This window comes from Nyctereutes procyonoides, unplaced genomic scaffold, assembly GCF_905146905.1.
Source record: "Nyctereutes procyonoides isolate TBG_1078 unplaced genomic scaffold, NYPRO_anot_genome, whole genome shotgun sequence".
In the NCBI taxonomy this organism is placed as follows: domain Eukaryota; kingdom Metazoa; phylum Chordata; class Mammalia; order Carnivora; family Canidae; genus Nyctereutes; species Nyctereutes procyonoides.
Genome location: NW_026575126.1, coordinates 53,537,989 through 53,564,777, shown reverse-complemented (window position 1 = coordinate 53,564,777; position 26,789 = coordinate 53,537,989). Strand labels below are relative to the sequence as shown.

At 40.7% G+C, this 26,789-nt stretch overlaps 1 protein-coding gene across 1 annotated transcript in view; it reads left to right on the top strand.

The window, feature by feature from the left end:
• The window catches only part of DNAH3 (dynein axonemal heavy chain 3), a 172,201-nt gene that overhangs the window by 73,638 nt on the left and 71,774 nt on the right, over positions 1-26,789 (top strand). Inside the window, 14 exon segments of the mRNA XM_055340043.1 lie at positions 2,693-2,807; positions 5,957-6,155; positions 7,611-7,719; positions 7,946-8,059; positions 8,780-8,956; positions 11,006-11,097; positions 12,003-12,222; positions 13,011-13,145; positions 14,632-14,743; positions 16,496-16,737; positions 18,829-18,929; positions 21,011-21,116; positions 23,253-23,382; positions 26,251-26,493. Of these exon segments, the coding sequence (XP_055196018.1) occupies positions 2,693-2,807; positions 5,957-6,155; positions 7,611-7,719; positions 7,946-8,059; positions 8,780-8,956; positions 11,006-11,097; positions 12,003-12,222; positions 13,011-13,145; positions 14,632-14,743; positions 16,496-16,737; positions 18,829-18,929; positions 21,011-21,116; positions 23,253-23,382; positions 26,251-26,493 (2,095 nt within the window).

Below are 26,789 nucleotides of genomic sequence, written 5' to 3'. Positions count from 1 at the left end.
CCCATGTCAGGCTCCCTGCATGGAGCCTGCTTCTCCCTCTGCCTGTGTCTGTCTCTCAGTCTGTGTCTCTCATGAATAAATAAATAAAATCTTTAAAAAAAAAATCCTGATACTTTCCCTTGTTAGCTGTATGACTATGGGCAAGCTACTTAACCTGAGTCTCAGTCTCCTTGACCATATAATGAGCCGCAGTGTACCACATTGTAGTACAACATCATAGTACAATATTGTTGGAAAGTTAAATAAGATGGTAGCAAGTTAGTACTAGAGCCCAGGCTATGAGCCCCACAAGGCAGAGACCATGTCTATTTTGCTTACTATTATATTTCCTGGAGTTATTGCAATGCTGAGCACATAGTAGGTGTTCAATAAATATTTACTGAACAAATGAATGATAACTTCATTCCTAACCTTTTTACCATGGTATAATTTCCCATGATTATCTCATCAGACCTTCTGTTACTCCCCTCTCAGATGACTGGCTGCAGACCAGAAAATATTTCAATTTACTATATTTTGCTTTATACCTTAAAATTAGAACATTAGCATTTGACCAAGGTTCAAATTTCTACACATTCCATGTTGATAATTCCTACAAACATATTGCACTTTACACTTGCAAACTGCTTTCACTGAATTTCATTTCAAACTTTTTGAAACACTAAAAAATTCTGATTTTTGTGACAGCATCTCTGTCCCCCAATTTTCCTACATGTAATAAGGGGAGACTGTTTCTCATGACACACTCCAGCCCTGGAGTGTATATATGCTGAATAATGTGGCTCAGCATCCTAAAAGAAGCAGGTGTTGATACAGGATCGCTATCCATCCATCCATCCATCTATCCATCCATCCATCCATTGTTCATTTAAAAAATATTTATTTGACATCTTTTCCATGCTGGCATGATGCTACAAAGCAAAGTGAATTAGAGTTGAATAAGAAAGACATGGTCCCTGTCCTTGGTGGATTTACACTCTAGTGAGGGAAATAAAAAGTCTCTTTGATAGAACTGTGATGAGGAAAGTATGGGGATCCAGGAAGCATGGGGAGGAAGGAGAGAAGCAAGAGAGGAATTAGGATTGGAAACAATTTCCCAGGAAATTGGTGTCTAAGAGGAGACATAAAATATAAATAGGAATTTGCCAAGCAAAGAACAGGAGAAAGAGTGTTCCAGAGAGAGAGAGAGAGACCAGAATGTGCAAAAATCTGAAGATGAAAAATATGGTGCATTCCAGCAACTGAAGACACTTGGGTTCAGAATAACTGTGGAATGGTTGTGGTTTAAAAAGATGTATGGAAAAATATATATATATATGTATGGAGCAGCCTCATCATGAAGGGTTTTCCAGACCCACAGAAAGGGCAATGGGGAAGCATTTGAAAGGCTTTTTAAATTTTAGTTTATTTTTTGCTGTGTGACAGGTACTTTATTAATAATAATAACAACTGTCAGTATTTACTGGGTACTTTATTCACATTGTGCCAAGTGCTTCACCATCTCATTTAATCTTCAAAACAGCTCCAAGAGGTAACTGTAATCATCTAGACTCAACAGAACAAGATACTGAGACTCAAAGGGTTAATATGGTTTACCCAGAACTGCATAGCTAGGAAGTGGGGAAGGTGAACTATGAACCTAACGTGGTCTCTGTTTTTTTTCCTTTTAAAAATTTATTTCTATTTTTTAACTCCTTATTTTCAAGTGATGTCAGCCTTACAAATAATGATGCAATAATAATACAAAGAATTTTCATATATCCTTCATCGAGAATCCCCCAATATTAACATTTTAAATAACCACCCTACAATTATCCCAATCTGGAAACCAACAGTGATGCAAGATACAATCTTATCTAATCTTTTAAATTGGCTAATCTAGGGCAGCTCTGGTGGCTTAGTGGTTTAGCACGGCCTTCAGCCCAGGGCGAGATCCTGTAGACCCGCGAATGAGTCCCACATCGGGTTCCCTGCGTGGAGCCTGTTTCTCCCTCTGCCTGTGTCTCTGCCTCTCTCTGTGTGTCTCTCATGAATAAATAAAATCTTAAAAAAAAAAACTATAAAAAAGAATAAAAAGACTGTACTTTAAAAAAATAATAAATTGGCTAATCTAAATTTAGCCATTTGCCCCACTGATGTTTTTTTGTCTCGTCTGGGGTCCATTCCAGGATTACAGTTTTTGTACATTTACCTTTTACATCCCCTGTGTCTCCTTTAATCTGAAAAAGTTTCAGATTATTTCTTGTTAATTCAGATTTATTGCATAATTTATATACAGTAAAATTTACCCATTTTAATGTACAGTTCTGAGTTTCAGCAAGCACATACATTTGTGTAACCACCATCACAATCAACATATAGAACCAGTTCATGCCCCTCCCCTCCAAATTCCCTCAAGCCCTTTGTAGCAACCCCTTCCCCTGCTCCAGCTTCTGGCAATTACCCCTCTTTTGTCTGCTCCTATGGTTTTGTCTTTTCCACAATAATAACAATAAAATCAAGGTATGTAACTTTGCTTCTTTCAGTTAGCATAATGCATTTGCAATTCGTCTAGAGGCTAATGAAGGGGGTGAGGAAAGGGGAACTGGAGGGATAGCTTGGGCCATGGGGTGGTAGAGGGTACCATTCCCTAAAACGGGGTTACAGGGGAGAATCCAATTTAACCAGTTGTCCCCTCCTTTGCCCCTGCCAGGATTTTCTGAAAAAGAGCAACAATCAGATTGCACAGATTGTCCAGCTGGTGCGAGGGAAGCTGAGCAGCGGGGCTCGACTCACTCTCGGGGCCCTCACGGTCATTGATGTCCACGGTGAGCGAGGAGAGAGGCTTCCCTGACATTGCTGACTGTCTAATAACAGCAGCCAGGCTCGCTGCTCTCCATTCCTCTGGATGGAGTGATTCAGGGTCCCTTTTCCCTTTAGGGAGAGGCTTCTCCAACTAACTGAGAGTAAGGTGAGGAGGTAAGGAGAGAAGCGCAGGTTTCTTGAGAATCTCCAGCATGTTTTCCCCTCCCATCCCCGCCCTTGTTTCCAGGAAACCTCCAAGCAGGACTCTCGCCAAGACAATGGGCAGCCAAAGACATTTCTGAGATTCACCAACTAGGAATGCTTTCTTGAGGCTACCATAGCTAATATTTTTTAATACTCACCAGGTGCCAAGCTTTGTGCTGAGTGCTCAACATACATTATTTCATTTTTATACATACTTCTCAAATTGAGAACCTGAGGCTTGTTTACCTAAGCTATATGAGTGTATCCAGAGGCCTACAGCTAATAAGTAGCAGAGGCTGTTTTATAATTTGATGTAATTGGTTTTATTGTAATTCTATGTCTGTCTGATCCCAAACCCAGGAGACTGGAAATGGGCAGTGTATGCAAGGAGGAAGTGGGAGAGAGATAATGTCTTCCAGCACTTACCTTAAAAAAAAAAAAAGAAAGGGAAGAGGAGGAAGAACTGGGGTCTTTATATAAAACAAACCACCCCCTCACCCTCACTCCATCACCACCAAGGAAACTAGGGCTGGACTAGCTGGTTGCCTGGAAACAGTGTCTTTCTTGTTCATACTTCCAGCTTCCTACTGGCATTTCATGGCATCTTATTCTCCTTAAGGTTGATGCTCTTTTCAATCTAATTTCTCTTGGACAGACGAGCATGCAATCAGGGAGAGAAAAGGAAAAACGTGATCTTCATTTGGTAGGAACTGAAGATGTGGTTATTGCCCAGGGTATCCCAGAGTGATTGTGTTCACACACATGCACACGCACACACACACACACACACTCACACACACACACACACACACACACACAGGATTGTGCAAGCATTCCCAACTCAGTCCCTTGAGATTCACCTTCCTTGGGACACCTGGGTGGCTCCGCGGTTTAGCAGCTGCCTTCGGCCCAGAGTGTGATCCTGGAGTCCTGGGATCGAGTCCCACATCGGGCTCCCTGCATGGAGCCTGCTTTTCCCCTTGCCTGTGTCTTTGCCTCTCTCTCTCTCTCTCTCTCTCTCTCTCTCTCTCTCTATGTCTCTCATGAATAAATAAATAAAATCTTTTAAAAAGGGGGGGGGGGCAGCCCAGGTGGCTCAGTGATTTAGTGCTGCCTTTGGCCCAGGGCCTGATCCTGGAGACCCGGGACTGAGTCCCACATAGGGCTTCCTGCATGGAGCCTGCTTCTCCCTCTGCCTGTGTCTCTGCCTCTCTCTCTCTCTCTCTCTCTCTCTCTCTCTCTCTCTGTGTGTGTCTCTCATGAATGAATAAATGAAATTGTTTAAAAAAAAGCATATTCAAAAAAAAAGAGAGAGATTCACCTTCCTCTTGGGTCTCTTATGGAGACCCCTACTCCTGCTACCACTCTATGATTTCCCTCAAGAACCTGGAGGAGTATTAAATTCCTCAGGAAGGACAGGAGAGCTGTTGTTATAATCTTCAAAGACTCTTCTAGAGGGTTTTGGATTTCACTATCATAAAGACTGTGAAGAGACAGTAGACTTACAGGAGTGTCCCTTTACAAAGTTATGTTTCTGAGATACTAAATTCGAGCTGCTGCCCTACTTTTTTTTTTTTTTTAAAGTAGGCTCTACACCCAGTGTGGGGCTTAAACTCACAACCCTGAGATCAAGACCTGAGCTGAGATCAAGAGTTAGATGCTTAACCAACTGAGCCACCCAGGTGCCCCTGCTGTCCTAGTTCTGAGATCTCAATAGCTCTCACCTAAGAGTTCCCTAAAAAATAGCTAATGATTCTTAGAAACCAATGTTCACTCTTCAGCTTCAGGGCTTCCTATCACTGTAAGAAAATTAAATTAGGCTCATAATCCTGTGACAGAAAGAAGGAAACCCAGAAGTATATTTCCTTTCTAGTTTCTCAGGCCCCCTAATGGAAAGGCTGTATCTAACCATGAGTTCATGGGGCCCCTTCCCTTGCCAACTGCATCAGGCCAAGCTGATTATGTTCCCCTAGGATATCCTAGAAGTCTGGAATAGGGCCAAAAGGGTCATACTGGGGATATGACAGCATTTGGGGTAACTACATATTGCAAAGCTCTTTGGGTCAGTACCCCAAGAATTTGGGAATGATAACAGTAGCTAGTATTTATATAATCTTTTCTTTCATCTATCTGTATCGGCATATTTGTGTAGATGTGCAGATATGCAGATATTTATATATGTACTTATATATATGTATGTATAGATATATATGTGTGTGATATATATGTCTGTACATATAGTTGACCCTTGAATGACATGGGTTTAAACTGTACAAGTCCACTTACATGAGAATTTTTTCAGGGTAAATACAATACTGTAAATGTACTTTCTCTTCTTTATGATTTTCTTAAACATTTTCTCTAGCTTTATTGTACATTATATAATACATAAAACTTACAAAATATGTATTAATTGTTATCTGTAAGGATTCCAGTCAACAGTAGGCTATTCGTAATTAAGTTTGAGGAGAGTCAAAAGTTACACATAGATTTTTTTCTATATTGTAGGTGGGCACCCCTAACCCCCATGTTGTTCAAGGGTCAACTGTATACAGTTAATCCTCCTAATAACCTTATAATAACCCTATAAAGCAGGTACTGTGTTATCCTCATAGAGAGGTTGAGTAACTTGCCCAAAGTCACATAGCTAGTTAATGGCAGAATCAGAATTTGGATCCAGGCAGTCTGATTCCAGAGGATGTGCTTTTAATGCCTCTGCTGCATTGTCTGAGAGTAGACAGTGCAGCAGATTCTCTGCCTGGCTCCTTGGGAGAAGCAAAGACCAGCTTCTGAAAGAAATTACTACCTGCAAGTCAGGACTGGGCAGGGAGGCTAGTTGAGCCTGAAACTGGAGAGTGAGGGATGGCCTAGATTATGTCCTCAGACCTCCTCTGAGCAGTCTGTGGACATAGAAGTATGCTGACAGTTCTGCATTTGTATGTTTCTATGTCTGCGTCTGTCTCAACAGCTCGTGATGTTGTGGCCAAGTTATCTGAGGACGATATCTGTGATCTGAACGATTTCCAGTGGATCTCCCAGCTGCGCTACTACTGGAATTCAGAGAATGTGCATGTGCAAATGATCACCACAGAAGCTTTGTATGGCTATGAGTACCTGGGGAACTCCCCCCGACTGGTGATTACACCCCTCACTGACCGCTGCTACAGGTAACCTCTGCCCCCTCACCTAGACTCAAAGGGTGAATAGAGAATTTCAGAAGGAAAATCTTCTGAGGAAGAAGGTGAGGGACATCTTGACTTTGTGACTTTACATTTCAAATTCTCAGATTTTAGAATTTTGCCCTTAGTTACCATGGTCCCACAGGTGGTCATGGAAATTAGGTGTTAGGCCAGAAAAAATAACCTGGTAAGAGTCCTAATGCAAATTAATACGACCAAACCAATAAGCAGAACATTGATGCCTGTCCTTAACAATGCCACAGTACTTAAGTAGAAAGCTCTCCCATGGCAGGAATCAAGATGGTGCCTGGAGATCCCATGGATAAAGAGAAAAAGGGCCAGGTGAAGGAGTCTGGCAAGGAGTCTCCACGCTTGGCCATCCAGTCTGGTGGCGAGATGTAGTCATTTTGTGCTCAGTAAAGTGCTTTACCAAGTACTTTCCTTGGTGTTCATAACATTAGAAATCTGAACTCTGTGGATGTGTCTGTCAACTTTATGATATTTAGATTTTCTTTGATTAAAGTGCAGTTTTTTGTAATCATAAAGATAATTCTTGAGTATTTTTTCAAAGTCCATAGTCATTTATTTTCTGTGTTCTGTGATTTTTAGTCTTCTATCATTCATTTATTTCACCTGTTATTTAGTAGCCACTTCTTAAACTCTCCTGTGTATCATGCATGCCCTCAAGAAACCCTCAACCTAATGGGGTCAGGGAACAAGACATACTCAGATAAGTATAAGATGATATGTTAACTGAAACTATAGTGAAGAACAAATCATTAATTTCTAACATTTGTTTTGCCCTTATTCTTATCAAACTGAATCAAATACAGGTCCTGAACTCAAGAATTCATAATCCAGTGGGGGAAATATAGGTATTTCCACCACTGCATTAGCACTGGGGATCTTTAGAATCTGGAGTTAATGAAGATTTTTAACTTTTATTTAATTCATTTATGTATATATTCATTTATCCATTCAAACAAATGTTTATGGATGCCACCATGCACTAGGCTCTAAGGTTATAGCACCAAGTAAAACAGAATTTCTTATAATGATGAAATATGTTGGTCATGCAATCAGTGAAAAAAATTAAAGTTATTTGTATAAGTCAAAATGAAATAAAGCAAAAAAAAAAAAAAAAGAAATAAAGCAAAAGTCAGCTTCTTTCCAGTGTGTTAGGACTTGGGGCGGGGCGGTGTGGGGGAAAGGACTTGGGCACTAAATTCTTTTTTTTTTTTTTTTTTTGAGGAGATAGGTGGGGGAGGGGCAAAAGGTGAAAGAATTTTAAGCAGGCTCCATGCTTAGCATGGAGCCTGATGTGGGGCTCGATCTCACAACCCTGAGATCATGACCTGAGCTGAAATCACAAGTCAGATGCTTAACCAACTGAGCCACCCAGGTGCCCCATTGGGCACCAAATTTTTATTTTTTTCCCCTTAGGACGCTGATGGGGGCTTTGAAGCTGAACCTTGGTGGAGCTCCAGAAGGACCAGCTGGCACAGGCAAGACAGAAACCACCAAAGATCTGGCCAAAGCTTTGGCCAAGCAGGTAGGGAAATGCTGTGTATTCTTACCCTCGTTTTCCTTTCCTCTCTGGACTTCTGTCCCAGAGAGTTGGCATGAAGTTCAAGATGGTTTAAGGGGAGAGTCAGGATGGGGCCCTGGTTCCTGCTGTGGAATAGGAAGAGAGGAGCCCCACTTGTGTTTCACGTGCAGAGTAATTCAGATATGAGGGAACTCATCCCTAACGGTATCTACATCCTCCTTCTCTCTAGTGTGTAGTCTTCAACTGCTCAGATGGTCTGGATTACAAAGCCATGGGGAAGTTTTTCAAGGGGCTAGCCCAGGCTGGAGCATGGGCCTGCTTTGATGAATTCAACAGGATTGAGGTAATGCTGCAACTCCCCTGCAGAGCCTTTTTTGATATAGGAGCCTTTTTCTGGGTTCTCAGCTCCTCTGTGACAGGGCCTTATGTGTCCTCTAAGATCCCTGCACAAAATACTCAATGAGCTAAACAAAACAGTCCCAGGAAGACAAAGTACATTTTTTTTTGAGACAAAGTACATTTTTATATACATATTCATCGTCATCATATTCACTCATTCAAAAATTTATGGAGCAGCTAGTATATGTCATATACTCTGCAATTGTTCATGACACAAAGATAAGGTAAGAAATGAGTGTTAAAATTTAGCAAAGGGAAATAATTAAGTGAAACAAATAGAAAATGATATAGAAGTCTATAGTAGTGGTACAAAGGAGCCATCACAAAAGAGAATGGGTGATTAGTTCTATTAGTTCTATTCGGGTGGGGAATTTAGGTCAGGAAATGTAAACATGCATTTAGAACCAATAAACAATGTTTGAATACATATGATGGGTGAAACATTATGCTAGGTGCTAGAACAAAGATAAAATACTATGGAAATAAGTAACACACACGTATACCAATTTTCTTTCTCTTTACCAAAACCCCAAATCATGATCTTAATTTTAAATGTCTGGTTCTCAGATGATTGGATTTTGTCATTGCTAAGTGAGGGGAACTCTGGCAGAGTGGGGTGATGGCTGTCAAAGCAGTTAACATCAGTCAGCCATTCTCACCCCAGGTAGAAGTGCTGTCTGTGGTGGCTCAGCAGATTCTCAGCATTCAGCAAGCCATTATCCGGAAGCTAAAGACATTCATCTTTGAAGGCACTGAGCTCTCTCTAAACCCAACCTGTGCTGTCTTCATCACCATGAACCCCGGGTATGCTGGCAGGGCTGAGCTGCCAGACAACCTCAAGGTAAACATCAGTGTGTATAAATTCTTGGTGTACTTTATGGTAGTAACTGAGGATCCGTTGTTGTCAAGCAGGAATTGTGAGGTATTCTCATTTTTCGGGATAAGATAGAAATTGGGATTTCTACGTATAATCTGATTTTGTGATCCTACCTCAACGCAAAAAAACAAAACAAAACAAAACAAACCACTGTATGCCAAACAAAAGCATCTAATTATAAGACAGCATCAAAGTTAGACACAGAAAGCTCTGGAAAGCTCTGAGAAACCTAGGCTGAACCAGGGGCACCTGGGTGGCTCAGATTAAGATCTCAGGGTCCTGGGATTGAGCCCCATGTCTGGCTCCCTGCTGAGTAGGGAGTCTGCTTCTCCCTCTCCCTCTGCCCTCCCCCTACACATGCTCATGCTCTCTCTTTTGCTCTCTCTCATTCTCTCTCTAATAATCTTTAAAAAAAAAAAAAAAACCTAGGCTGAACAACTTGGAGCTCCTCTTTATTACTATGGTTAAGCCAAGGTGGTGTCTATACCAAAGCAGACTATTCCAACCAGCTACAGAGGTGACAAGAAAGCATATATCTCCCAGTGCCTACGCTGATCTGGCCTGAGTTACAGCATGACAATAGCCATTGATCCCGCTCCTAGTGGAGAAGGAAGGTACCTCTGAAGCGAAGAGAGTCACCCAGGCCATATTCAGGGGAATAGGCTATAGATGACCTTAACATGCTGCTCTCATGGGAAGAAAACCCTAAACAAGATGGCTGGATCTCCTCCTATGGGAAGAGACTCTAGCACTCTAACTGTATGAAAAAAGGTACCAGAGAGAGACTTCCAGGCCTGCTTCTTTATGGATTTTCTTCTAAGTCATTGCTCCATCTCCCTGAGTAGAAGACACAAGAGAGAACCAGCCAAACCCATATGGGTATTTAACCTGCCAGAAATGCATCTGATCAGTGCTCTGGAATCTTTTTTTTCTTAAGATTTTATTTATTTATTCATAAGAGACACAGAGAGAGGCAGAGACATAAGTAGAGGGAGAAGCAGGCTCCCTGCAGGGAGCCCAGTGCAGGACTCAATCCCAGAACCCCAGGATCATGACCTGAGTCAAAGGCGGATGCTCAACCAATGAGCCACCCGGGCGTCCCAGTGCTCTGGAATCTTATTCAGACCCTTTCTCCCTGCCCTCCAAATGGAAAAGAATCAGGGAGATCCTTAGGAATGGCTCCTCCCTCAAAGCCAGCCTAGGCCAGTGAGTACCAAAGTAGAATTTGGATCCACATTTCTTATTTTTACCACCCATTCATTGTGACTTCTCCTTACACCCTTCCCCAGCCAACAGCCCTGTTAGGTCTGCATAAGCAGGTTTCATGAGACAGTGTGGTATAGCAGACAACATCAGGGGTTGATGTTAAGAGGCCTAGGTTCTAGTCCTGGCTCTACCTCTAACTAACTGCTTGACTTCTCCTCTAAGATCTAAGGTAATAACAAGAGCTGATGTTTATTAAGCACTCGCTATGTGGCATACACTTTTCTAAGTACTTCACTTATATGATAACATTTATTCTCATGAGGGTGGTATGGTTGTTGGCTCATTTTGAGATGAAATAACTAGAGGAGTTAGATTACTTGCTCACAGCCACATTACTTGCTACCTAGCAGAGCAAGGACTCAAATCAAGATCTGATATTAAGATTGGTCCTGCATTCCTAAATGATTGCCTCTGTCCCTATTGAACACAGAAAGGGTCTGATAGTTGAATGATGCTCATTTGGCATAGGATAATGAGGTGTTGTTAGGATATCAGCACCTAGGGCCTTCCACAAAACTATTGAGGGACATGGTGTGACAACATGTCAGGCCAGTGGAGAAGGTAGCTGAGCAGTGGATCTGTCCAACAAAGATGGTCCCTCTGCATTTTCTCTTCCTGCTTTCCTTTCCTTGATTTCACTAGAGTGGCCTGAAAACCATCCTGCTTCTTCTCTTTGCACCTGTAGACTTACCTTCCCCCAGTGTTCACTGTATGTGTTCAGGTTCTCAATGGCCATTTCTTTTCTAGGCCTTATTCCGGACAGTAGCCATGATGGTGCCAGATTATGCCCTTATTGGGGAAATCTCTCTCTACTCCATGGGGTTTCTGGACTCTAGAAGGTATGTTACATTGTCTTTCCAGTAGGTTCTAAAGTCTCTGAAAGAGTACCATCTGTGTGATAGATTCAAGGTAAGTTGCCCATTGGAAGAAAAGAGAGGAACTCAGGAAATGTCCATTCCCTAGTTGATCTGAAAGCACATAGCCCCGGCTTTTTTGTTGACCTTATCCCTGGCCAGGAAATGGCCCAGATGCCTAAGTAAGGGCCTCCTCTCTCTTTATATATCCTTGGACTTCCGCTAAAGAAATTGGCCTTTATATCCCAACCCTACTCCACACACACAAACACACACACACAAACACATGCACACAAACACATACACACATGCACAGCTTAAGGCAAGAGTTTAAAACATGAAATTATGCTAAGGTTGAAGAGGAAAATTTTAATATAATTTGTAATTAACATTGTTATCATCATAACATTTACTGACTTAAAAAAGTAAAGCATGTACATGAAAAAAAATTGTCATGTTATAGAAGTAAATAAAGGTAGTTTCTTCTCAGTGACCTTGTGTCTCACTCTCCAGGGATTAACATTGTTAATAATTGGATGTTTCTTCCAAAACTTGTGTGTGTGCGTGTACTTGTACATTCACATATATGTGTAGAAGTATCACACATGTAATTTCTTATATGATAGATTGTATACATATGTGTGTGCTTGCTGTTTTATTCCTAACTTTGAAAGAATTACAAGACTTCCTTAGTTCATCATGGTAGTTACCATGGTAACTTCTTCTCTTAGAGGAGAAGTAACTACCATGGTAGTTCAAATGATAGTTCTCCATCAAGTCCATGAGCAAGCCTGATTCCTGAAGGGACAGGACACTGGGATGTTGGGACTGTCTGCTGAGCAGGAGCTGGTCCTCTCTGGCAATCTGCAGATGTATTTCTGCCCTCCTAGTCTCGCCCAGAAGATTGTGGCGACCTACCGCCTGTGCTCAGAGCAGCTGTCCTCACAGCATCATTATGACTACGGCATGCGGGCAGTCAAGTCTGTGCTCACGGCTGCTGGCAACCTGAAGCTCAAGTATCCTGAAGAGAATGAGAGTGTTCTGTTGCTCCGGGCCTTGCTTGATGTTAATCTGGCCAAGTTCTTGGCTCAAGATGTCCCTCTGTTTCAGGTATGCAGTGCTTTGGGACCTCGGCCAAGCACTGAGACTCAGTTTCTTTTTTTTTTTTTTAATTTTTATTTATTTATGATAGTCACACAGAGAGAGAGAGAGAGAGAGGCAGAGACATAGGCAGAGCGAGAAGCAGGCTCCATGCACCGGGAGCCCGATGTGGGATTCGATCCTGGGTCTCCAGGATCGCGCCCTGGGCCAAAGGCAGGCGCCAAACCGCTGCGCCACCCAGGGATCCCTGAGACTCAGTTTCTAAAGACAAACTTTGTCTGGCACTTTCTCCATATCCAGCCAGCAACTCCTGCCACCAGACACCCTCCCTCGAAGTCAGATAATAATAGTGATAGCACTATCCCTGTCTAGTTCCTGATTTTAATAAAAATGATTTCACTGATAGAATAATAGCTGCCATTGGGTTTGGGTAGGTTTTTTTTTTTTTAACCAAATGTAGTTTTCCTTTGTAATTATTTTAATGCCTCTCTTCCTTATCAGACTGTGAGTTCCATAAAGACAGAAATCATGACTATCTTATTCATTCCCAGTACATTAATTGTCAAACAATACAGACTTATTAAATATTTACTGCCTTGTAAAAATTTTTGGGGAGGGAAATCATGTCTTACAGATAGTGTTGGACTTTGTATTTGTGGATGAGTTTTGGCATAGAAAAATGAGGTTTGGAATTTTAAAAAGATTTCTGCTGTCTATAAATCTCATTTTCAGAAAATATTGAGGTCATACCTCTGACAATTCATCCTTTCCACCTTCTCTCAAATTATTGTTAACAGGGAATTATATCAGATTTGTTTCCTGGAGTTGTTCTTCCAAAGCCAGACTATGAAGTTTTTATGGAAGTACTGAATGAAAACATCAAAAAGATGAAACTCCAACCAGTACCTTGGTTTATTGGAAAAATTATCCAGGTTAGTTCTCTGTGTCCATATAGGAATGTACCTGGTTTATGTTCACTGAAGTCAGGAATTGGAATTGTGGTAGACTGGAACTGAATGACAGCGATCAGAGGTGCCTAGATACAGATGGGGGTGCCTTCGGGTCTCATTTCTAGGAGGTGAAGTTGAAATCCAATGTTTTTCCTCTGACCATCTTCGATGGGGTACCTTTTTTTTTTTTTTAATTTGGGGATGAAGCAAAACATTTGAGGGTGTTGGGCTTGAACTAGTCAGGACTTTCTCAGTTTCCAGTGATAGAAACCCACCTCAAACCACCTTGGTCAACAAAAGGGAATCTGTTCATTTACCTAACTGAAAAAGCCCAGGTGTATTTGACCTCAGACACTCAGATCTCAGATCTCAGATCTGAAAACCTTTCTCTTCATCTCTGGGCTGTCTCTGAGTTACAACTTCATTTTTGGTTGGGTCCCAGCAGCCTCAGTTTCAGATTGTCCCAGGGTCAAGCCCAGAAGGAAAAAGAGCGTTGCTCTCCAAATTGCTTCAGCATAAAGTCTCAGTATTAGCTTTGAAGTGTGCTTTACTTTGAAGTAAAGTCACATGACCACCCCAGAACCAATTACCGGGAAGACCATTTATATTTTACAGATAAGTCTTTTTTTTATGATTTTATTTATCTATTCATGAGAGACACAGAGAGAGAAAGAGAGAAAGGCAGAGACACAGGCAGAGGGAGAAGCAGGCTTCATGCAGGGAGACTGACATGGGCCTCGATCCCAGGTCTCCAGGATCAGGCCCTGGGCTGAAGGCGGTGCTAAACCCCTGAGCCACCCGGGCTGCCCTACAGCTAAGTCTTTTAAGTCAGACAGTCTTCTGTCCAAATCCTGGCTCTGCTACTGATAAGCATGGGCAAGTTACTTAACCTCTCTTGGGCTCAGTATTCATTCCCACCACTAGACACTAGTAAGTAATACCTGAGAGGATTAAATGAAATAATCTAGGTAAGTCCCTTGATACTTAGCACATTGGTAGGTACAGAGCAAATAAGAGTACCCATTTCTTAAATAATACGGAACCTAAAAATGTATGTATTTATCCAAAAGATATTTACTTATTTGAGAGAGAAAGAGTGAGAGAGAGAGAGAGTGTGTGTGTGTGTGTGTGTGTGTGTGCGCGCGCGCGCAAGTGAGGGGTGGAGGGGCAGAGAGAATCTTAGGCAGGCTCCATGCCCAGTGTGGAGCCAGATGCAGGTCTCAATCTCACAACCCTGAGATCATGACCTGAACTTAAATCAGGAGTCAGACGCTTATCCAACTGAGCCACCCAGGCGCCCCTATCCAAGAGATATTTAGACTATAGATCATAAAAAAGGCTACAGTTCGTCAGAGGTAGAAGTGACTGTGGGAATCCCCGTTTCAGTCCCTCATTCCCCATTGACTTCTGACTAGCTTGAAGTTCTGGTAGGTCTGCAATGATTAACTGCTTAAATGTCTCCTCCCAGATCTACGAGATGATGCTGGTAAGACATGGCTATATGATTGTTGGAGACCCCATGGGCGGCAAGACCTGTGCTTATAAAGTCTTGGCTGCAGCTCTGGGTGATTTATACGAAGGTAAAGCCCATATCCCTGGCTTCATGGGAGCATAGGACTCCCCACTAGGTTGGCTGGCTCCCTGGAGATAATGCCAGGCTGTTAGTTTTGCCATCCCTGGATTGTAACATCAGAGCCAGAAATAGAACATGGTACACAGATGTCTGCAAGCAGAAAATAAAGGTGGGGGTGGGGGAGCTTTAACAGGGATTTTATGTGCATCCTATTAAGTGGAGGAATTTTTGCTTATTTCTCAGATGCTGAATAATAGCTTCTCCAAAGACTTTTTTTTCTTAAGATTTTATGTACTTATTCATGAGAGACAGAGAGAGAAAGGCAGAGACACAGACAGAGGGAGAAACAGGCTCCAAGCAGGGAGCCTGATGTGGGACTCGATCCTGGGTCTCCAGGATCACACCCTGGGCTGAAGGTGGCACTAAACCGCTGAGCCACCCAGGCTGCCCCTGTGTGTTTATTTTTTAAAAGATTTATTGATTTATTTTAGAGAGTGAGAGAGTAGAGGGGAGAGGCAGAGAGAGAGAGAAATCCAAGCAGACTCAGTGCTCTTGACTCAGTACTGGATCTTAAGACCTTGAGATCATCACCTGAGCTGAAACAAGAGTCAGATGCTCAACCAGCTGCGCCACCCGGTCACCCCACAAGCCAGCAGTTTTGAAAAGCAATGCCTTATATTTACACAATTCCTTTCAGTACTTCATCTTAACATGTTTTTTTCTAACAATATTTGTTGACTTGAGTTGCTGTTGGATTTTTGAGGTTTTTTTGTTTTGGAGACTAATGTGGCCTACGAACTAATTAGGGAGTTTCAAACTTCATATTCTGGTCATTTGAACACAGTTTAGGAAACTAAATGAAGAGAAAAGAGGCTTCCCTATTACTTTTGCCTTGGGATTCTGCAGAAATGGTTCTTTATTTAGTTCATGGTTCAGGCACTCCAACTTTTCCTTACTCTGAAGAATCATGTACAAGTGTGGTTATTTTCAGGTGCACTTGATGTGCCATCTATTAGCCTGTGTTGGATCCTAGTACTCTCATGGTGTGACTGTCTCAGAGGCCACTTGCTGAACAACTAAGAAGAGGTTTCAGGGCTAAACTAGTCCTTCAGATAGAGGCGGGGGCGGGGGGAAGTAATGAGTATTTTCTAGAATCTTTTACATGTAAGCTGTTATCTCAAGTCAAAGCCAAGGTTCTTAGGGTAGTTGTGACAGCCAGGTACATAAAGACATCTGGTAGCACGGACCTCCCTCTCTCCCTTACTACTTGAGTTCATTTCAGCCCAAGCAGATTTCTTTAGATCTGACTAGCATATTTGCCCTGTTTGAAATGAGACCCAAGAAAATATGCTGGGACACTAATGGGCATAATAACCTACATTTAAGTCATTGCACATCCAGATATCCTGATCTTTATAATGACTGAGTACGAATTTTTTTTTTTTAAAGATTTATTTTATTTATTCATGATAGACATAGAGAGAGAGAGAGGCAGAGACACAGGAGGAGGGAAAAGCAGGCTCCATGCCAGGAGCCCGATGCGGGACTCGATCCCGGGACTCCAGGATCGCGCCCTGGGCCAAAGGCAGGCGCTAAACCGCTGAGCCACCCAGGGATCCCCTGAGTACGAATTTTATAAGGACTCTCCTAGGATGGCATATTCTTGAAGATTGGTCAGTCTTTGAGATGGCATTACCTCTTGTCTAATGTTCTGGTCTTGCCAGAACCCGTGTAACTCATGTTGGACCTTCTTGCCCAGCCAACCAGATGGACGAATTTGCTGTGGAGTACAGGATCATCAACCCCAAGGCCATCACCATGGGGCAGCTCTATGGGTGCTTTGACCCAGTGAGCCATGAATGGACAGATGGTATCCTTGCCAATGCTTTCCGGGAGCAAGCGTCTTCAATGTCTGATGAACGCAAGTGGATTATATTTGATGGGCCAGTAGATGCTGTTTGGATTGAAAATATGAACACAGTTCTGGATGACAATAAAAAGGTACTACTTAGTGTCCTATCACTGTTACATAGGTATGGTATAAATTCTCTTATTCAAGTAATTGACCAAAACTATATAATGCATACATTTATTGCAGTAAGAATAAATGCCCCACAAGAAAGTAACAGCTTATGAATTACGCTTCTGTTTGTACTTGTAGTTGGTAAGCTTTGTATGTTTAGGGATAATGTTGCATTGTAGTTAAAAGTCTAGGTATTGATATCATATTGAATCACCAGCTCTAGAGTTGAGCTGTTGGACCTCAATTTCCTCATTTGTTAAAAGGTAGTAACAGAATAGGGATTTTGGCAATTAAACAAGTAGCACATACATTGTGCCTGATATGTGGAATGTGTTTTGGTTATCCATTGCTGTGTACTTAGAGACTTAAAACAGCCATTTACTTTGCTCATAATATTGTGGATTATAAAGTTTGGGAGGGCTCAGCTGGGTTTCCATGTGCCTTGGGTGTCTCACTCAGTGAGCTTGGAACAGTGGCACTTCTTACATGGTAGTTAATTTTCCAAAAGGCAGGAAGTGACAGCTTCCAGGAAATTAAGAGCTGTACTTGGAACTGGCATAGCATCACTTTTTCTCAATTCTATGAGTCTAAGAAGTCACAGGGCCTGCCCAGATTCAAGGGAGTGGGGAGAGAGGCTCCACTTCTTGATGGAGCAGGGCAAGGCCACTTTGCAAAAACACACAAGGGATGGAAGCTGTCACTGCAACAATCTTTGGAAAATATATTCTGCCACAGTAAGCATAGCACCTAAAGAGTTTGGACTCTGGAGCTGGATAGCCTGAGTTCAAACTCTGCACTGCCACCTGCCAGCTGGATGAACCAAGGCAAGCTATTCAGTTTCATCATCTGTAAAATGGGAACAATAGTGTCCACATCATAGTGTTAATCAGGAAGATGAGATAAGATAATATTCCCCAGGTGCTTTTAATAGCACCTGACATATAACAAGTGTTATCTTACTGTATGTTAAAATAAAATTAAATTAATCACCATTTTTAAGGAAGAGTTTCTACACGAATATACATGATTATCAAATCAAAATATGCTTTCCTAGTGCATTAAAATTTCACAAGACTGTGAGTGAGTCATGCTCAACAATGGAAGACCTAATTATCCAAATTACACACACATGCTAATTATAGCACGTGCATAATTTTGATTACATAACATATAAAAATAGAAATGTTTTATTACATGATATAGGCTATGTTATATAAACTAATTGTACAAATGTACTTGTTGGTCTTAAGATAATTATAAAGAATCAATAATCAGTGAATTTTCTGATGACTCTTCTCTGGGTGTAAATCAAACTAGTGTCAGAGGTATCAGTGTCTTTTACTTTTCTTAATATTCAGAGATGACACTGCTGGTGGTGTCAGCCCCATAACAGCTATGACCTTCCTGGGGATACATGCAGTGACCTGCTTCCAGGTGTGTTTTATGTGGGCCAGGTAATGTAAGGACTTATTTAGTACAACTTTGGATGAGCAACAGGGAGTGATAGGGTTTTCTCTCTGCCCCTGAGAGACCAAAGCCTCAGGTAATCTTATGACTTAACTATCTCACTTAAACCCATGTTGGTAAATGGGAAGCAGCACTACTAACTTTGTACATACTCAGAGGCTGCCCTATGTACTCACACTACTTTCTATGGGGACATACCTACTAACCACTAGGACTTCTGATGGCCTTTCCTTCCATCCTAGAAAGGATTTGTGGAAATGCTCTTGTCCCTCTAGCCCTGCACCAGTTCATGAGGGATTCCAAAAGGAGTCTTTCATGGGAAACAAGCAAATAAAACAGGAGGAAGGTATGAGTTAAGTTCTATGTTAAACACTGAGTAAGAACTATGAAACTTGCTATAGTCTGATAACTTCTCAATCTTCCATCTGCACAGAGATTTTTTGTCTGTTTTATCCTATGCACCTGTGCCTGATGCATAGTTGGTACTCAAGAAATATTTGTTGAATTAACTTAAACCATCTCTGTCTGCCCTGAGGCCTTTCACTTGCAGATGGAATCTAACCCCTTTGCCTGACTTTCCCACCTCTGCTTTGTACTTTCAGCTATGTTTAATGAGTGGAGAAATTATCCAGATGAGCCCTAAGATGAGTCTGATCTTTGAGCCAGCAGATCTGGAGCAGGCCTCTCCAGCCACTGTGAGCAGGTCAGTGAGCCTTACACTGGTACCCTGAGGGTTGTGTGGCCTCACTGACCCTAAAAACCCACAAATGTGATTAAGTGGATCACCTACATTATTTGTTGTCCCTCTGATTTATCCTAAACCCAGTCTTCAACCCATGGTGCTGGTAGGAATCTAAAATTGGACATGTACTTTGGAAAAGAGTTTGATATGATCTTCTAAGATTGAAACTTCACATGTGTCATGACCAGCAATTCCACTTCTAATAAACTTTTGCCCATGTACAATAAAATTCATCTACAGGAATTCTCAGAGTGGCCTAATTAACAATAACAAACACTTGGAAGCAACCCAAATGCCCATTAACAGGAATGAATTAATGTAATCAAGTCACAAATTGTAATTTCTTATCAATTTATTTTATTTTTGTTCCATAATGATAAGTGTACTCTTTAATCCTCATCTCCTATCTCACCCATACCCCACCCACTTCCCCTCTGGTAACCATTACTTTGTTCTCTATAGTTAAGAGTCTGTTTCTTGGTTTGCCTCTCGCTTTTTCTTATTTCCTTTGTGCATTTGTTTCTTAAATTCCACATATGAGTGAAATTATATGGTATTTGTCCTTCTCTGACTGACTTATTTCATTTAGCATAATATTCTCTAGCTCTGTCCTTGTTGTTGCAAGTGGCAAGATTTCATTCTTTTTATGGCCAAGTAATATTCCACTTTATAGATATATCACATCTTTATCCATTTATCTATGGATTGCTTCCATAATATGGTTACTGTAAATAATGCTGAAATAAACATAGAGGTACATGTATCCCTTTGAATGAATGTTTCTGTAGCAAATTATAATATTTATATATCACTCAAAATAAATGAATTGTGCTGACGTGGAACCCAATGGATAAATCTTATTAAATACAGTAAGTATAAAATCTTAGCAATATTATGTATGAAGTAAGCCCACAATATTACATACAGCATAATGTCTTCCTTTAAACTGCTAAAAAACAACTAAAATAAATATATATGCATTTTAGGAACATATGTAAGAAAGGAATCAATCAATAAATGGGTAACCATGATATCCAAGAGACTGTGTTTCCTCAGGTAGGGAAAGCCAGACGTATAGGGTAAGGGAGACCATTGGGGTTAGATGAAGATTATTGTCAAGATCCAAGCTTCTGTCTGGGTGGTGGGTTCATGAGCACTCACTACATTATTGAAAACAACTAAGAAGGGCCATGCATGGGCTAATGTTAGTGTGCTAAGGATGATAAGTAATCCAATCCTGTGTGCCTGAAGTTCATAAAACAATAAAAATCAGTGCACATTCCAAAAAGCAATGTCAGGGAGTAGAAAGAGCAGTGGCAAGTCAGACCAACTTGGGCTCCCACCCTGGCCATGCCAATGTCTAGCTGTGATACCTCTTCGAAGTCACTCTACCTCTCTGAGCCACACTCTCCTCATATCTAAAATGTGACCATTAAGAAGAATATTTAGAGATAAAGACCATTAGGATGTAGCATAGTGCCTGACGTGCAGTAGATAATAAATACCAGCCATATTAGTAACAAACAAGAGAGTACCTAGACATAACAGAATGGGGAAAAAAAAACAAAACATTTACTACATAAAGGATCAGTACATGCTAATAGTAATGTTAATAATAGTTTACATGGATTAAGAGTTTTCTTAATCAGGAAATGGTGCTGAATTATTATCTTCTTATTTAACCATTACAATAGCCTTATGAACTATGTTTTTTTTTTTTTAAGATTTCTTGATTTACAACAAAGATGTAGAATTTCAGAGACAATAAGGAAATTTTGCCCAAGGTTACTCAGATAGTTGAATCTGGAGCTGGGATTTAAACCCAGGGCACTCTAACTCCCAAGCCCCAGCTATTATCACTGGCTTTCAGCCTTTCCTGACAAAATCTGGGACCCTTCCCTTTGGGCTGGAGCTGGTGAGGGTCTGTGTCCCAATCCAAACTCCAGCCTCTTACTTTACCGTGACTGCCTGCATTTACCTCACAACTGTCTGCTTGGGAACCTGGATGTGGATCAGGCTGGTCCTCTCTTTGTGCCTGCCAGGTGTGGGATGATCTACATGGAGCCCCATCAACTAGGCTGGAAGCCCTTGAAGGACTCATACATGGACACCCTTCCCACTAGCCTCACTGAAGAGCACAAGGAATTGGTGAGACCATCACCTTTCTTTACTTCCCTCCTTCCCTGTCTCCATATTCCTCGTTACTAATACCTTCTACACACATCTTCATCTAGATGTCATGCCCTTTCCCATTGCCCTACTTGCAGAAATATCTCTAGAAATTGCTCTAAAATAGGCCAGATTAGAAAGAACTATGCTCCTCTCTGAACTGCTACTCCCCATCCTGGTGACCTTTACTCTGTATCTTCCATAGCTAGGCACCTGGAACCAGTGTAGAAAAGCTTGTATTGCAGCTACTAAAAGTGTCTATACCTGTTTTCCCTTCCTAAAAAATAAGTGAACATGTAGGTTAGGTGGTACCCGAGCACAGTCTCAGACTAGGGAAGCAGAACCCAGGCTTTTGGTGTCTCCTGTTTTTCCCTGTGTTAGTAGAGTTCCCTAGGAAAGCTTCCCACTGAAGAAGCCAAGAAAGGTATAGTTAGGTTCTCTTCCCACTGCAGAAACACTCTGGTGAGCTATGTAGAATGGCCCCGTTCCTGTCCCATTTATGTACATGTACAATGTATATAATGTAATTGCATACATTTATACAGATACATGTCCACATGCACACCCAGAGACCAGTCTACATACCTGCACCAGAAGCCTTCAGGGACTCCTTAAGTGTCCTTAGTTCAAAGTCTAGCTTCTTTTTTTTTTTTTTTTTTTTTTTTTTTTCAAAGTCTAGCTTCTTAACAGGACCTCTGAGGCTACGATCTGGCCCTGCCCGCCTTTCCAACCTCATCACCTGCCCTCTTCCTCAGCTTGTTACCCTGCAGCCCTTGCATTTTGTTCTCATTCCTAGAAGACCCCAAGTTTCATCCCCTCAAGACTTTTGCACCTTTTCTTCCTCTTCCTGAAAATATCCCATTTTATCTTGTGAGGGATAATTCTCCTTCATTATCCTGGTCTCAACATAAAGGTCTCCTACTCTTAGAACCCTTCCCTGACCATCCTACTAAGCCCTTCCTGTTATTCCCCATTGTAACACCTTTATTTGTTTCCGCTGGTACTTTTCATGAGTTTAAGTACTTTATTTCCTTGCCTGTTTATTTATTGTTTGTCTGCTGCTCAGTAATCTCCACGAGGGCAGAGATCTTGTATATCTTGTCAGTTGTTTATCCTCAGCACTTACAACATGGCAGTGAGCAAATGCTCAATAAATATTTATTGGCTGGATGAATATACCACATATCCATGTACACATGTATATTCATATACATATAAATGTGTCTATACATTTATAATATAGATATGTATCCACACATATGCATATCTATTAATGCATTTATTTAGTGATGACTTGCCTACTTCTAAAAAAAATGACAAGATAATTTACAGTGACAGCCACATATAACAAAAATGAAAAAAAAACTAAAATGAGAGGAGAAAGGAGGAATTTTTTAAAAAGAGTAGCTGGGGTGGGTAGCAGAGACAAGAATCATTATACCCACAAGTAAATACATACAAAGAATTACTGAAAATGAGCCCCAAACTTAGCTCTGTGCTTCTTCTTTTTGTTTTTTGGGTTTTTTTTAAGATTTTATTTATTTATTCATGAGAGACACAGAGAAAGAGAGGCAGAGACAGGCAGAGGGAGAAGCAGGCTCCATGCAGGGAGCCCGACGCGGGACTCGATCCTGGATCTCCAGGATCACACCCTGGGTTGAAGGCAGTGCTAAACCGCTGAGCCACCGAGGCTGCCCAACTCTGTCCTTCTTATGGCTACTTTATACAGGAGTCCAACCTTACAAATGCAGAACAGTCATTTGAAAATCTTGTTTAGAGTTCCTAACATTTTTTGTACAAGCAAGTCAGATACCCAGTCTGGGTCCTAAAATTATTTTGTGTATCTTGTAGCTGACCCACAGTAGCTCCAAGTATCCCTGAGTATCTAGCTCTGGGGTGTGAAACAGGGATGGCATTGTGGGCTGCACAGCCTGTCCATTAAGTAGGAAGCTAGTCAGGAGCTTTGGTGTCTGTAATCTTTTTTCCCCATACACCCATTCTCAAAAATAATCAGCAACTTTACCAGCATCTCCAGCCTTCCAAAGGTATACTGAGGCCTTGATCTTAACGTTCATTTTTTGATAACATCTCTTCAAATTTCACTTCTACCTTCAGGTCAATGACATGTTTATGTGGCTTGTCCAGCCCTGCCTAGAATTTATTCGCCTTCAGTGTAAATTTGTGGTCCAAACATCTCCTGTCCACCTTGCCTTCTCAATGATGAGACTGTATTCCTCCCTGCTTGGTATGTGCTAATATTCTTAAGCCAAATGAAAGTGGAGTATGTGTGGGATATTTTTTCTTCTCCCCATCTCTTCTATTCCCCTCACCATGAGTCACAATGAAACCAGAATTTTGGTCTAGAATAAGCAAGCATTCGGAGTATAGCCAGTAGAGTTTAGTGGAAGAGTCCATGTGTTTTGGTTTACCCTTAATCTGAATTAATTTCCTGAGTATTTTTATGCAAATTACCTCATCTTTTCCTCTCTTAGGTTCCTCATCTACACAATGGGAGTAATAACTTTTGTCCATCTTTACCTAACTAGAATATCCTGGAGGGAAACAAATTTAGATGATAGTGTGAATGTATCTGAGAAAAAAATTAAAAATCCTGAAAAAAATAAGTCCACAAATTTTCCCATGCTAAAAAAAATTTACAAAAATCTGAATTCACTAATTACATGGTTACACTGTTAAGAGAACTGATCACATCAGTCTACAAAACTAAGAACCTTCTCTAGGACATGGCAAGCACATAAATCCTAGAATTGTTTATTTAATGGTCCTGGAGAAGTTCTCAGTAATTATCTCACATAAATCAAATTGCATTGAATTCTGTTGGAAGTGATCAAGGCGTGTCCATTTGGAGAACTTTTACTAGATGCCAATTCTTTTTCAAGATGCCACATAATTCAAACTCAAGATGGATCTTCCTATAATTCCTATTACATGAACATTTTCTCAGCTCATTTCTTCCAAAAGCATTTATAGGTGCAGGTAAAAAATATAACATGGTGAACAACTGAGTGGAGACTTTCTTTGGCTACATTTTATGTGATTTTCTGAAGTTAAAATTACCAGCAATTTTTTCAAAGGCACACTAACTGCATACAATGCCATATATTTGCATCATTAGTTGTTAAGTTTTGCATACTTTCCCAAACTCTGTGTCCTATCCTCGTGTAGTATCTCCTCTAGGGAAGAAAGCATCGGATGAAGAATGGACTCATTGTTCCCAGCACTGAGTGACATAATCTCTTGCCTTCCCAAATCTATAGTCTTGAATCCTTATTAAGAGTGCTAAAAGAAAAAAAAAAAAGGAGTGCTAAAAGACACACAACTACAAAAACTGGGGACTGGGTTTGAATGCACACATACCTGATTTCAAAGCCCTAACTTTTTACTCTGCTAGTGCTAAAATGCAAAAGCATGATAACTATGATCAACAAGGCCTTAAGATAAGGAATAATAAACACATTTTTAGCCTTTTATGTTAAACTTGCAAAAAATTAATTTTAAACTTGCAAAAAAAAATCGCTAAAAGTATGTTGAGTCACATATCCCTTTACCTAGCTTCCTTTAATGTTAACATCTTATATAACCAAGGCACAACGATCAAAATAAAAATAATTAACATTGATACTATATACTATTAACTATACTACAGACTTTATTTGGTTTTCACCAATTTTTTCTCAAATGTCCTTTTTCTGTTCCAGGATCCAATTCAGGGGGTCACATTTTTTATAAATCGTATCTCATTTGTCTCTTCTAATCTATGCCATTTCTTCAGTCTTTCCTTGTTTTTTTTTTTTTTTTTTTTTTTAATAAACTACCTCCAGCATGGGACCTCATGACCCTTAGATCAAGATTTGCATGCTCCACTCTTTATCTTCTATAACTTTGTCACTTGATAATACTGGCCAGTTATTTTATAGAATGTCTCTCAATTTAAGTTTGCCTCATGTTTTCTCATAATTAGATTGGGTTTATGCATTTTCAGCAAGAATACTACAAAAGTGATGATGCATCCTTCTCAGTGCATCATAAGAAGGTACATGATGTTGATAGATCTTATGACTGGTGAAGGCTGTTTGTCAAAGTTAGCTTTGGCCAGAGCCACATTTCTCCAGTGTAATGTTATGTTTTTCCTTCATAATTGGTAAGTATTTGGGGGAATATAATTTGAGTTTTTTTTTTTTTATGATAGTCACACAGAGAGAGAGAGAGAGAGAGAGAGAGAGAGACAGAGACAGAGGCAGAGGCAGAGGGAGAAGCAGGCTCCATGCACCGGGAGCCCGATGTGGGATTCAATCCCGGGTCTCCAGGATCGTGCCCTGGGCCAAAGGCAGGCATGGGGGAATATAATTTGAAACTATGCAAATATCCTATTTCTCCCCAAATTTTCCTCCACTGATTTTAACATCCAGTAGTGAGTCTTGTGTACCATAGTTACAACAGTGGCATTTGCCTAATGTTAATTTTCCATTTCTATATATATTCCTTCTACATTTACTAATTAGAATTCTTCTGTAAGGAAGAACTGTTCTTCCTTATTTATTTGCTAATTCAGTTATTTACTAACTAAAGTATGGACTCATAGAAATTTATTTTATTCTATGGGTTATAATCCAATGTTGTAATTATTTTGTTCCTCAAATGCCTTTAGCCATTGAGAGCTCCTTCAGGTTGGTTCCCGTGTCCTTTCAAAATTAGAGAAATTAAAAAATATATTTTAAAATATATGAAATATATTAAAATATATTCTAAAGTATATAAAAATAAAATAAGAAAAGGGGCACCTGGGTATCTCAGGTGATTAAGTGTCTGACTCCTGATTTCAACTCAGGTTTTGATCTTTGTGAGTTCAAGCCCTGCACTGAGCTCACACTGGGCATGGAGCCTACTTTTAAAAAAAAGAAAAGAAAAATGATTAAAAACTAGCACTTATGTTTATAAGTGGATAAAGGACCTGGTGGGTGATAGCCACTCAGCCACTATCAGTCCCCTCCCCAGAGCCCACACAGACAAGACCACCCAATTCACATTGTTTAGATCTGTATATAGGTGGATATATGCAGCTTCTCTTAAGGTTCCTTTTTCTTGCTTTTAGATGAAATCAGGGAAATAGATGAGGAAAGTGAATTATATGAAGGTCTGACAAGTCAACAGATCTTTCTCTGGCTGCAAGGTCTATTCCTCTTTGCCTTGGTGTGGACCGTGGCAGGCACCATCAATGCGGAGAGCAGGAAGAAATTTGATCTGTTTTTCCGCAACCTGATCATGGGTATGGATGATAACAATCCAAGGCCCAAAAGCGTCAAACTCACAAAAAACAACATCTTTCCAGACAGAGGTAACAGTACTTGTTTGTTTTGTCTTGCTGTAATAATTTGGATCGCATGGTTCCAAATCCAATCAAAATGTGTGGTCCAAGTAAGATTTTTACAAAGGCTTGGGGAGATTTTTTAGCTTGCCTGATTGGGTCCACATTTATAAGAGATGGGTGGTCCTGAAGTCAGGGTCTTATGGGATGTTTTAACTATTTTCATTTAGAAAAATTCATACAAGATTTTTTTCCTCAAAATTACCCATGCTCAAACAGGCTCCAGGTGATAGAATGAAAAATGTAGCACTTTTGTTTTTCTTATT